Source organism: Mesocricetus auratus, unplaced genomic scaffold (genome assembly GCF_017639785.1).
Source record: "Mesocricetus auratus isolate SY011 unplaced genomic scaffold, BCM_Maur_2.0 Super-Scaffold_15014, whole genome shotgun sequence".
In the NCBI taxonomy this organism is placed as follows: Eukaryota; Metazoa; Chordata; class Mammalia; order Rodentia; family Cricetidae; genus Mesocricetus; species Mesocricetus auratus.
Genome location: NW_024429186.1, coordinates 13,512,163 through 13,525,780, shown reverse-complemented (window position 1 = coordinate 13,525,780; position 13,618 = coordinate 13,512,163). Strand labels below are relative to the sequence as shown.

Sequence of the window (13,618 nt, the reverse complement as noted above, 5' to 3'; positions counted from 1 at the left end):
CCCATGTAAGCAAAGTCAACTGGTAACTACCGCACCCACTGGCTTAGGTTTCCCATGTAAGCAAAGTCAACTGGTAACTACCGCCCTCGCTGGCTTAGGTTTCCCATGTAAGCAAAGTCAACTGGTAACTACCGCCCCCGCTGGCGTAGGTTTCCCATGTAAGCAAAGTCAACTGGTAACTACCGCCCTCGCTGGCTTAGGTTTCCCATGTAAGCAAAGTCAACTGGTAACTACCGCCCCCGCTGGCTTAGGTTTCCCATGTAAGCAAAGTCAACTGGTAACTACCGCACCCACTGGCTTAGGTTTCCCATGTAAGCAAAGTCAACTGGTAACTACCGCACCCACTGGCTTAGGTTTCCCATGTAAGCAAAGTCAACTGGTAACTACCGCACCCACTGGCTTAGGTTTCCCATGTAAGCAAAGTCAATGGAACACCCCACCTGTGCCTCTGTGCTCACGGGAGTGTTCCTTTTAAAACAAGCTGTTCATCAAAGGAGTCAAGACCACGATGGGGAAACCCACAGAATCAGCTGACTCGAGTTAGTGAGAGATCACGGACTACTGACTCAAGTCTGACAAATGGGGAACCTGTGTAAGACCAAACTACACTCCCTTAACGTAGGTGACAATGGTGTGACTGGGACAGTCTATGAGGCCACAGGCAGTGGGTCCAAGATCTAACACTAATGCACAAACTGGCTTAGTGGAGTCCATTCTATACAGAGAGATACCTTGCCCAGCCTAGACACAGAGGTATGGGGGTGGAGAGGAGCCTTGGTCCTGTCTCAATGAGATGATGGGACAGACTTAGTAGACTTCCTAGGGGAGGTCTTACCTTCTCTGTAGGGCAGATGGGAGAAGGGGGGAAGAATGGGGGGGGAGAGCAGGAGAAAAGGAGGGAGGGGAAACTGGGACTGGAATGTAAAAAATAAATTAATAAAAAACAGCACGCTGTTCATGTTCAACACGTTTCTCCAGTCTTACAGTCTGCACATGTTTCACATTAAAACTTAAAGCAATTCAGAGTGAACATCAATAATAACAAACTGGTCAATATAAACAGATGAGCAGGTTGTTACTCTGTTTTAGTCCTGAATAAGGTCGATTTGCCCCAGAAGGCAGGGTTCACTCTTGGTATATTGGCAAAAGAGGCACACCAACCTGCTCGGTAGATAGCTCCAGGCACTTGTGACTACACCAAGCCCGGCTGGTGGTCCAGCCCCGCCCCTCGGCCTGCCTCCATCCCTTTTCTACATCTTGCTCCTCACCTGTCTGTCACCCCTCACCAGATGGGACCAGTCCCTTAACTCACCGTACTCAGATCCCTAGTGTTCATGTTTGTTCCTTCATGGGTGTCCTTGACTGTCAAGGGTGACTGCAAAGTTCTGAGTGAAAGTGTATGCTCTTAGGCACATGGACACAGCCCATGAAATTTTTTCCATCACTGTGGTTCCTTTTTTTTTTTTTTTTTTTTTTTTTTTGGTTTTTCAAGACAGGGTTTCTCTGTGGCTTTGGAGTCTGTACTAGAACTCACTCTGTAGACCAGGCTGTCTCGAACTCACAGAGATCCGCCTGCCTCTGCCTCCTGAGTGCTGGAATTAAAGGCGTGTGCCACCACCTCCAGGCTGGACCTTAAATTCTTGTGTCTCCATTAGAATGGTCAAGGACAAATGAAACTGGTGGCATGTAAAACCTGGGCACCTTTACACGCTGCTGGGCACCTGTTTCCTCTCTTTGCTTTTCCTCTCTCTATTTCTCTTTTATTTGTTTGCTTTTAGACAGGGTCTCACATAACGCACTCTGGATTCTCACTCACTACGTAACTAGGCCTGGCCTTAACCTCTTGATTATCCTGGCTCCACCTCCCAAGTGCTGGGACTACTGGCCTGTACCATCACACCCAGCATCCTCAGCATGGCTTGTGGAGTGTTCTAATCTCCCCTGGTTCAGGTCAGAACATAGATGCTATTACATCCTCACAGAATAGGAGGCAGGCACTTTCAGGATGGTGGGGCAGCAATCACACTGGCTGGGAGTGGAGGCTGGAAGTCTGGAGTCTGGTTGAGTTGCTGAAGTCAGACTAGAGGGTCCAGAGACACTGAAAAGAACACAGTCCTGAAATAACACCCCTCTAGCTCCAGAGCCCTAAGAGACATATTCTTTGTTCTCTTGTAGCCAATCAAGATCTGCATTCTTGGTCCTCCTGCTGTGGGAAAATCCAGCATCGCCGAAGAATTGGTCAAGTACTACAAACTACATCACATCAAAATAAAGGATGTGATTTCTGAAGCCATAGCCAAACTGGTAACGCACTCAACTACTTCCCTGGGAATCTTTCCATTTCACAAAATGTGTTTCTGAGTAATAAGCAAGTGACTAAATCAGAATGTCAAAGAAATTTATTATTTTAATTGGATTTTGTTGCTGGTCCCAGGTATGAAAATGGAGAACCCCACGGGCCCTCTATCTTCTGTATGATGGAGTCAGTTGTAAGGTTGTCCTTGGAGTTCTGCCTCCAATCTCTCCCGAATTACATCTTATCTTCTCTCTGATGCCTAAAATATTTTAGTTTAGCTTTGATTTTTTTTTTTTTTTGGTTTTTCGAGACAGGGTTTCTCTGTGGCTTTGGAGACTGTCCTGGAACTAGTTCTTGTAGACCAGGCTGGCCTCGAACTCACAGAGATCCGTCTGCCTCTGCCTCCCGAGTGCTGGGATTAAAGGCATGCGCCACCAACGCCCGGCCTAGTTTAGCTTTGTTTTTAATCTTATTGCATTTTTCTCAGTCTACTATCAGACTACTTACTATCTTTTATTTTTACTTACTACCTTTTAAAAATAATTTTGTTAGGAGTGGTAGAAAACAAGACATGCTCCCATAAGTAGTTATGAAAGGACATTGTGGGGAGTGCTAGAAATCAAACCCAGAGCTTTGTACATTCTAAGTGTGTGGTGTACCACTCAGCTATACCCTCAGGCTAAACGTCTTGATTTTTATTAAATGTGTTTCCTTCAAGTAAGATACAATGTAGGTGCTGGAGAGATAGCTCAGCAGTTCAGAATACTTGCTCATAGCCTCTTGTAACTCCAGCTCTAGAGGAGCTGGTCTCCGTGGGTACTGCATTCATGTGCACCCACCCACACACAGACGCACTCATATACATGTAATTTAAAGTGAACGTATAAGCCTTTAATGTCATCACTTTGGAGGCAGAGGCAGGAAGATCTCTGAGTTCCAGGAAAGCCTGGTCTACAGACTGAGTTCCAGAACAGCCAAACCCTGTCTTGGAAAAAAAAATGGTGGTACATGCCTTTAATATCAGATGATGAGGAAGCAAAGGCAGGGGACTCTCTATGAGTTCAAGGCCAGCCTGATCTACATAGGGAGCTCCAGATCAGCTAGGGGTGGATAGTTAGAACATGCCTCAAATAAAAATGTTTCCAAAAACAGAAGGAGGTACAATCTAGTGCCTTAGAGAACTGCTGACTCCTAGGCAGTTGTGGAGTTAACACTGAATATGCTACCCTTCTCCTGAAAGTAGCGTTAAAGAAAGCCTTGAGGCCCTTATCCATCTCGGTAGCTGTGCACATCCTGCAGGCTTTGGCACAGAGCCTGGTACTGGCTACATTCCCCACTTAGGCTGTTTTCCAGGATCCCTAGCCAGACTGTTGGCGACACACTCATGCATCAGTGTCGGGCACAATCAACTTGGTTACCCTTGTGGCACGCAGGAGGCGATTGTTGCACCCAAGGAGTCGGGGGAAGGAGAAGAGGAAGGTGAAGAGGAGGAAGAGGAAGAGAATGTGGATGATGCCCAGGAACTCCTAGATGGCATCAAGGAAAGCATGGAGCAGAACGCAGGTGAGGCACAGGTGCCGATGGGGAAGAGCTGTGCCAGGCTGGCACAGTAGCTGCTTTAGTTGTCAGTCCGATTGTAAAAGTGCTGTCTGTAGGCTGGAAGGATGGCTCAGTGGTGGGGGCTTTGGCTGCTTTTCCAGAGGACCCCACTTTGGTTCCCAGCACCCACATACAAGTGTCACCACCTGTAACTCCAGTTCCAGGGGATCTAATAACTTCTAGACTCCACACGTACTGCCCTCACATGCCCAAATGCACACGCAGACACATGCATATAGATAAAAACAAAATTATAGTCTTTCCTTTAGGCTGCCTGCTTGCAAAAGTAAAGTGCTATAGAAAATATGACAATAGGGCTGGAGAGATGGCTCAGCGGTTAAGAGCCCTGACTGTTCTTCCAGAGGTCCTGAGTTCAATTCCTGGCAACCACATGGTGGCTCACAACCATCTTGAGTGAAATCTGGTACCCTCTGCTGGCCTGCAGGCAGAAGGCTGTATGCACAATAAATAAATAAAATATAAAAAAGTAAATATACTATAAAAAAAGAAAATATGACAATAATAAATTTAATTCATAGTCTCATCTTTCAGAAAAAAAATATTATAGAGCCAGGTGTTGGTGTCACTTGCCTTTAATCCCAGCACTCAGGAGGCAGAGGCAGGTGGCTCTCTGTGATTTCAGGGAAGCCTGGTTTACAGAACAAGTTCCAGGACAGCCTCCAAAGCTGCAGAGAAACCCTGTCTCAAAGAAGCAAAAAAATTATTGTTAATATTGTGGTGACTAGCCGGGCAGTGGTGGCGCACGCCTTTAATCCCAGCACTCGGGAGGCAGAGGCAGGCGGATCTCTCTGAGTTCGAGGCCAGCCTGGTCTACAAAGCGAGTTCCAGGACAGCCTCCAAAACAATACAGAGAAACCCTGTCTCGAAAAAAAAAACAAAAACAAAAAACAAAAAAAAGGAGTTGTCAGCGTAGCTCTCTGATAGAGCGCTTTCTTAGTGCTCATAAAGCCTTTCGTGTGAGCTGCAGCAGCATCAAAACGTGATTCTTTAGCACAGGGATGCGAGCGTCGTACACAAACCAAGCCAAGTGGAAGCAGTGTTTGGGACTCCCACCTAGTCGGGTTCTCAAGTGGCTTTTTGTTGTCTTCCCCCTTATTCTGCTCTTGCTGGTGGCTATTTCTGATGCTCCTGAGTTGGGTGGTGCTAAGTGGAGACTAGGTGACAGGGACACGGCATCCTCAGGTAGTGGTATGCACTGGAAGCATGTTGCTACTTTCTGTGTGGCCTTCCGTGGGCCAAGACCCATCCCCTGTGTGTCCTGGAGTACAGGCCCCAACTGCCCTCCTTGGTCCTCTAGGACAATGGTTCTCAACCTTCCTACTGCTATGACACTTTAATACAGTTCCTCATGTTGTGCTGACCCCCCCAACCACAAAGCTATTTCCATTGCTACTTCATAACTGTAATTTTGTTGCTGAAATGAATCATAATGTAAATATCTGATATACAGGATATCTGATATTTGACCTCTGTGAAAGGGTCTTTCAACCCCCAAAGGGGTCATGACCCACAGGTTAAGAACCACTGCTGTAGAGATTTCTTCTGGAATGCCACACTTTGGCACCAAGATTGGCGTCTTCCCAGCTAATCCTGCACACGGTAGTCGACAATCTAGTTCCGGACTATAGAACAAGGGGGGTCCTCAGCCAGACAACCTACCTTGGGGTTTCTAACACAGTCAGATCCCACTCAATGCCCCAGAAATGAAAAGGCGGGATGGGTTTGTATCTCACTGGTCATTCAGGGAAAACCAAAAGTCCAGCACTTATCGTATCTTCCAGCTACTGACATGACATTATAGAGAGCAGAAAACCCGGGACAGGGCAGAGCTATGCACGATTAAGCAGTCTTACTCATCTAGACTCGGGTTCTTTAGGGCAGAATAGAGAAATCCTTGTCTCCAGAGAGACAGGTCCATTCCCATGAAATGACTGCTTTTGCTTTGGGGTGATCTACAAGTTCTGTCTGTGAGTTTCTACTGTTTCCAAACCCAAGGTGACTGCAGGCTCAGGACAACTCTTATCTCTGCGTCCTCAGCCTAGAAGGGGGATGAGATAGTGTTGGTACTGGTAGCTTTCAGAAGGTTACTCTGAATGGTTAAACATGCCTATCTGTGGAGTTCAGTGGGAGTCTGATATGAAGTACAGAAGACAGACGTGCCGTGAAGGCAGAGATGCCAGCCTTCTAGTCCAAGAAGTACCTGCTGTCCCAGCTGCGTCTCTGACTACATGATGTCCTGGTCACCTGCATATCCCACACAGGGGATGTGCCACTGCCTGGGAACCTTTGATCTGCTTGCAGAGTATGTATTCTGGTTCCAGGCATTGGCTGTCCAGTTTGTTACATGCCTTTGTCCATTGTTGTTGTTATTTTCATTTTTTTGGGGGGGGTTCGAGACAGGGTTTCTCTGTGGCTTTGGAGGCTGTCCTGGAACTCACTTTGTAGACCAGGCTGGCCTCGAACTCACAGAGATCCGCCTGCCTCTGCCTGTTATTTTCGTTTTTAAAACGGGGTTTCTGTGTGTAGCCTTGGCTGTCCTGGAACTAACTCTGTAGACCAGGCTGGCCTTGAACCCAGAAATTACCTTGTCTCTTCAAGTGCTGGAATTAAAGGCATGTGTCACCATTGCCTTTAAGGTCTATAGCCCCTCTTGCCTTTCTCTTAATCCAGGTCACCTCTTCTGGTAGAGAATGAGTTTGAACATAGATACCTAAGTGTTCACTTAAACCAGCTGACCTGTTTCTTCTTTGCTGTGAGATAGCCCATGAGGAAATGAAGTTTAGATAGAGATTTCTTAAGGGAAAGAGTATGGGGGGTGCAGAAAACACAGGTTAATAGCTGGAGATACAATGAGGCCTCTGCCTTGCCCATGAGACCTTTTGGAACCAGTCTGACTGACTTTCCCCACAGCCCTGTCTCTCCCTCTTTGGGGAGGGGAGGGAAATCCCTCAAGATAAGGCATTCAGTGGGGGAGGAACTAGGAAAGGAAATTTGATAGGATCACTTTGAGTTGGAGAATGGAATGTTTAGGAACAAAAAGGAATACATTACTTCTGGGCGTAGGCTCTAGAGAAGAGGGTTAGGCATCCCACCCTCAACCTACAGGGTGAGTCAAAATGGTTTTTGTTTTGTTTTATTTTGTTTTGTTTTTTTGGTTTTTCGAGACAGGGTTTCTCTGTGGCTTTGGAGGCTCTGTAGCCTGGAACTCACTCTGTAGATCAGGCTAGTCTTGAACTCACAGAGATCTGCCTGCCTCTGCCTCCCGAGCGCTGGGATTAAATAAAATGGTTTTTGTACTGCTTTGTTTTGGTGGGGTTTCTGTTTGTCTTGTTTTGGTGTTTCGAGATAGGGTCTCTCAATATTACCCAGGCTGTTCTCAGACTCACTCTTCTGCCATGGCCTATCCCAGTGGGTACCCCAGTGCACACCCCACTTGTACAAAGTTAAAATCATTTGTCTGGTCTTCTCTCACTCTAGGAGGGTCTTTGCTAATTTATCAAGTGTGATGGTCAGTTTTAATTGTCCATGGCGTAGCCTAGGATCACCAGGGATCAGAGTCCTGATGAGGGGTCCCTCAATCAGATTGGACTGTGGATGAAGGGACCCGAGTACTTCAGAGCGTTCCTTTCTGAACGCTTTGTGTTTGTGGGAGATCGTCTTGATTATTATATGATGTGGGGAGACCCAGCCTCTGTGGGTAGCATCAATCACTTAGGTAAGGGATTCAGTACTATATAAGCATATATAGAGCTAAGTACTGATATGTATGCACTCATTTCTCTCTGCTCCTGACTGTGGATGTTCTTGCCTCTTTGGTTTCCCTGCAATGATGGACCATAAACTCGGGACCATGAACCCTAATAAACCATCTCCCCCTAAGTCACTTTTGCTTGTATATTCTGTCACAGCAACAAATAGAAAGCAAGACAGCAAGCTTGTCCAAAAATACCTCTTGCCTGTGTTTATTTGAACCGAGAAAATGAACCTTGAGTATGTCTGAACAAAACAAGACCTCTGAACACTCTGCAGGGACAGGTGTCCAGAACACGAGCTCTGTCTTCCCTCACATGACCCCTCTCAGTTCCAATGTCTCCAGCAACACAAGTTTCACAGCCCCGCAGGAAGATGCCTCAAGTCCCTGGGCATATCTCCCCCCACACCTGCCCTTCAACCAGAGTGCCTTCAATAGGGATTCTTTTGTTGTTGTTGTGTTTTGTTTTTTGTTTTTCAAGACTGGGTTTCTCTATATAGCCCTGGCTATCCTGAAACTTACTATGTAGACCAGACTGGACTCGAACTCAGAGATCTGCCTGCCTCTGCCTCAGGAGTGCTGTGGTTAAAGATGGGCGCCACCACCACCCAACTGCTGTGGATTGATTCTTTGTGCTCTTTGCCTCACCTTTGTCAAGAAAGCCGGGTCAGGCTGTCGGGATTTATCTGAGACTTTAAAACTAAAAAGGGCAAATGTTCACACTTTTGTCCATTTCATATCTTCCCTGTGCACAGGACACTGGAGAATAGTGACTGGCATCTACTTTTAAACTGATTTTAATAATTATGAATGTGGGTTAAAAGTAACATTTTAATTGCCAACATTGAAACAGACAGACGGAAAATTAAAACGAAGAAACCCAGGGTAGTAGTTTAACAGCTGTGTCCAGTTGGGTTTCACTCATTCATTTTAAAGTAGACAGGCCCAGCTATTATGGTGGGAATTCCTAACATTGTGAAAAGTAGATGGGCAGGTTTGGAGGCTCGCACCTGTAATCCTAGCACTGGGGAGGCTGAAAAGGGGAATCGTGAGTTCCAGTCCAGCCTGGGATAAATAAAGAGTCCCTGTCTTTTAGAACAAAGCAGGGTGTGGGGGGGGGGGGGACGCTGGAGAGGTGGCTCAGTTGGTACAACTGCCTGCTGTAAAAACATGAGGACCTAGCACACATTTGTAACCCCAGAACTGGGAGGCTGGTGACATGTGGAGCCTTAGAGCTGAATGGTCAGCCAGCTACCCAAATAGGGGACCTCCAGGTTCAGTGAGAGACCCTGCCTCAATATATAAGGTGGAAAGTGGGGCATGCCCCGGGCGGTGGTGGCACACGCCTTTAATCCCAGCACTCAGGAGGCAGAGTCCAGCCTGACTCTACAGAGTTTGGGTCCAGCCTGGTCTACAGAGTGAGTCCCAGGACAGTTACAGATGATTGTGCATTGCTCTGTGGGTGCTTGGAACCAGAAACCAGGGTTCTCTGGAAGAGCAGCCAGAACTCTTGAGCATCTCTCCAGCCTCCAAAATAAATGTTATTTTTGGTTTTGTTTTAAAATACAAAATGACAGATATGTAGGAAGGCAAGTACAACATGCAGATTAAAGTTAATGTTCTATTTGAAATTCTTTGTTAAGCAGATTTTGGCTGCTCTTGTCACAAATAACTGAGAGATGAGAGATGTATTCATCTCCTCCTCTATGGTAACCATCCTATTTTCTGCATGCCTCCCATGCACTGTGCTGTGACCCTCAAATGTACACAGTGTTAGGAATACAGCTCGAGGTGAGCCTGCCGCAGATCCCATGGCGGGGGACAAACACTCCATCAGGCAGAACTTACATAGGAAGGAAGTTTTATTGGGGAAGAGAGGGGTGGGAGGAAAGAGAGAGAGGGAGAGGGAGAGGGAGTGGGAGAGAGAGAGAGAGAGAGAGAGAGAGAGAGAGAGAGAGAGAGAGAGAGAGAGAGAGAGAGAGAGAGAAGACAGAGAGACAGATCTGTCTGTCTGCCTTGTCAGAGAAATGGCAGAAAAGAGAGCAGGAGTGGGCGGAGCTTGTCTCTTAGAAAGAGACCTTTGCACCTGTCACCCTTGGTACTGAGCCAGGGTGTCTGCTATTCGCAGAGGGGTGATGCACTGTGTCAGATTCCAAGGGGCCGAGCCAGGTTTGCCTGGATTATTACACATGGTAACACAGTAACATTTATCCATGAACAAATAAACATAAAGGGGCAGTCCCCTGTCTTAGATAGAGCTCAACATTGGCCACAGGGAGGTAAGTCACAGTTGTCTAGAGAAAGACACCTAGGCAATCCCTTAGTGTACATCATTGTTTCTCTCTCCTGTTGCTGTGATGAAACACCATGACCAAGACCATTTATAATTTACTGGGATTTACAGTTCCAGAGCCATAAGAGTCCATCATGGGGGGTGGGAGGGGGTGGGAGTAGGGGGGCATGGCGGAAAGCAAGAAGGGGAGGATTTATACCTTCAAATCCAAGCAGGAAGTGGGGCGAGACTATAAACACTCAAATCCCACTTGAGTCATGTATACCCTCCAGCAAGGCTGAACCTCCAAGTACAGCCTCCCAAACAGCGCCACCAACTGGGGGACAAAGGGTTCAACCATCCACGCCTGTGGGGGACATTCCTCATTCAAACCACTAGCCATGCCTCTATTATTCCTCAATGACCAAAAGCTGCTACAGGAACCCATTCTCACTTACTGGACACACCTCCCTTCTGACTCTGTAGAAGGTAGTAGTAAATGTCAATGTTTAAAACAAACCAGGCATGCTGGGCAGTGGTGGTGCACACCTTTAATCCCAGCACTGGGGAGGTAGAGGCAGGCGGATCTCTCTAAGATTGAGGTTAGACTGGTCTACAGATTGAGTTCCAGAGCAAGCCAATTCTTTTACACAGAGAAACCCTGTTTCAAACTGTTCCCCCACCCCACCCCAAATGAGGAGGACATGAATGTTCCTCGGTATGGTGGAGAAGGGTTATTGTAGATAGAAGGGAGAGCATAGCCAGAGGCAGGGACGTCTGGAAGAGTCCAGAGTGAACATGACTGTGAGCCTGGCCACGTGAAGAGATGGGGGAGAGGAGGGCCAGACCAGGAGAGAAAAGGGTAGATGGGAGGACCAGGTATCAGTGTAATCCAAAATGGAAACTGGGGGAAAAGCAGCCCAGCCCCTGGGCTGGAGAGTTTAGGGTAGGGGGCAGAGTATGCCAGCCACACTCTGTAATAGGTAGGCAATGAGGGATGCTGGGAGAACCCAGTTGCCAGGTCTGATTTGATGATATATTGAATAGGCACCTCAGTTAGTTTGTGTGGTTTGGGACCTAACAGTAGCAAGTGGCCTCAAACTGTTTGTTTTACATCATAGACTTCTTGATAAGCCGAAGGTACAATATGAGCCCTGGGAAAGTCTTTGGGGGCTTGGCAGACTTACACTGTCCTCATGTACAGACAGGCTGTGCCTGAATGTGTCCCCAGCTGTGCAGTGGTAGCTGGCTGTGGAGGAGCCACAGGGCACTGTCATTTAACCACCAAGCCTACTGCAGAGCAGACACTTTCCCCTCTCAATCTTTCCTACCTAGCAATTTCCAGGAACTCTGGGTTGGGGCTAAAAAAAGAACTGACCAGAGGTCACAGGTAAGAAATGTGACCTGGAGAAGAGGGTGTAGGGGTTGGGGTGTGCGCACTTTCTGACTGCAGATTCATTTTTCTTTAAATGATTATTTTATTAATTATTATTCAGGATTCTGCTCACTTTATGCCAGGTAGGTACTGAGCCTATAAGCTCTGGTCCTGGCCCCTTTCGAAAGTCTGTGGAAGTCAGCTTGAGTTTGCTGTTCAGATCTAGTAAATATTTATTTAGCACTTAACTTTTTTGTTGGGGAGGGGTAAGTTGAGGGTGTTGCAAAACCCAAGGCCTGTGTTAAACATATGCCCGACCACTGAGTTACAGCCTTAGCCTAAGCATGATCTTTCTTTCTTTCTTTCTTTCTTTCTTTCTTTCTTTCTTTCTTTCTTTCTTTCTTTCTTTCTTCCTTCCTTCCTTCCTTCCTTCCTTCCTTTATTATTTCTTCTTTTTCTTTTTTGGTTTTTTGAGACAGGGTTTCTCTGTGTAGCCCTGGATGTCCTGGAACTCGCCCTGTAGACCAGGCTGACCTCAAAATCACAGAGATTTACCTACCTCTGCCTCTGCCTCTGCCTCCCGAGTGCTGGGATCAAAAGCGTGTGCCACCATCCCCTAGTTAGTAACATACTTAAATATGCTCTCACTCAACTACCACAGCAGAAGTATTTATTACTATGCATTAAGGTATAATTTGAAACAGAACTGAGGAGCAGTGGGATGGCTCAGGGATAAAGGGACCTGATGCCAAGCCTGGCAACCTAAGGTCAACCTCCTTTAGGACCCATGAGGTAGTAGTGAAAGACCCTTCAGTCTTTCTCTCAGGACCCTCGCCCCAAAGACCACCAGGGAGCCGAAGTTTGTTGCAAAATGCAAGATTTTTTATTAAGCCAGCACATCGGGGTTCAGCAGCCTTGGGAAGGAGTGAACCCTGAGCAGAAATTACAGCAAGTTTTTAAAGCCTAAAACCACAAACAGGGTGATGGGGGTACAAAGGAAGTTTGGAAGTTGGTGCCAGACTTTCATGAATCACATACGATTGTGGCTGTCTGGCTGACTGGCTCGTTATCTGTCTTAGGCAACGTCTGTGCCCTGGCTGAACTTTGTGACAGGCCTGGAACCTTGATGTCTGGGGAATGTTCCCAAGTCCTTGAGGACTGAGGTCTGGGAAATATTTGCAAGTCTTTGAGGACCACCAGGGGAAGATGTTTAAGTGTAGCTGCTCACGTCCAAGGACAGGACAGCCTAGTAATTTTCCAACTATTGGAGGGCTAACTGTTGGGCTCTTCGGTAGGAGAAAGCTGACTGTCACAAATTGTCCTCTGATTGTGACATGCACCACATGATATGTGTACACACACATACACACTAAATAAAATGTAACAATAATAATAATGTTAACAATAGTGATAATAAAAGAAGGGTCGGGTCTGGACAGATGACTCAGCATTTTAGAATACATGCTGCCCTTGAAGAGGTTCCCAGCACATTGGACAGTTTGCAAACATCTGTTTAACTCCAGCTCTAGGGAGGAGAGCCAACATCTTCTTCTGTCCTCAGAGAACACCTGCACACATTTTTGTTTGTTTATTTTTCGAGACAGGGTTTCTCTGTGGCTTTGGAGGCTGTCCTGGAACTCGATCTGTAGACCAGGCTGGCCTCAAACTCACAGAGATCTGCCTGCCTCTGCCTCCCAGTGCTGGGAATAAAGGCATGCACCACCAACACCCGGCTAACCTGCACACAGTTGACACACACACTCACACACACACAGGTACACAGACACACACAGTTACATAGGCACAGAGACACAGACACACACACACACTCATACACACAGGTACACACTCACAGGCACACTCACACACACACACACAGGCACATACATTAAAAAGTAAAACCAGAGGAAACCCTTCAAGCAGGTAGGACTTGATGCTAGTCCACTTACTCAGCTTCCCCACAAATTGTGTCACAAGTTTCCCATGTGCAGGTGGCACTGCCTACACCTGCTCTCTCTTGTAGACCAGTTCATAGCTACTTTAAATATTCACTAAAACATGTCATGCTCAAAATAAAAACACACAGGATTTGTTTCTAACTTTAAGGGCTGGCCTTGGTGTCCCACACCTTTAATCCCAGCACTTGGGAGGCAGAGGCAGGCAGATCTCTGGGAGTTCAAGGCCAGCATGGTCTACAGAGTGAGTTCTGCAAAACAATGCAGAAAAACCCTGTCTCGAAAAAAAAAAAACAACAAAAAAAAACTTTAAGAGCAAAAGAAAGTTGTTTTTTTAACATTTTTTTGC

The 13,618-nt window shown here is 46.7% G+C and overlaps 1 protein-coding gene across 3 annotated transcripts in view; it reads left to right on the top strand.

Annotated features, from left to right (window-relative positions):
* Ak7 (adenylate kinase 7) overlaps positions 1-13,618 on the top strand; it is a 62,428-nt gene that overhangs the window by 35,755 nt on the left and 13,055 nt on the right. For all 3 annotated transcript variants that reach the window (XM_040742534.1, XM_040742533.1, XM_040742535.1), the window contains exons 11-12: positions 2,176-2,304; positions 3,730-3,859. In XM_040742534.1, the coding sequence (XP_040598468.1) occupies positions 2,176-2,304; positions 3,730-3,859 (259 nt within the window). The remainder of the gene's footprint in view (positions 1-2,175; positions 2,305-3,729; positions 3,860-13,618) is intronic.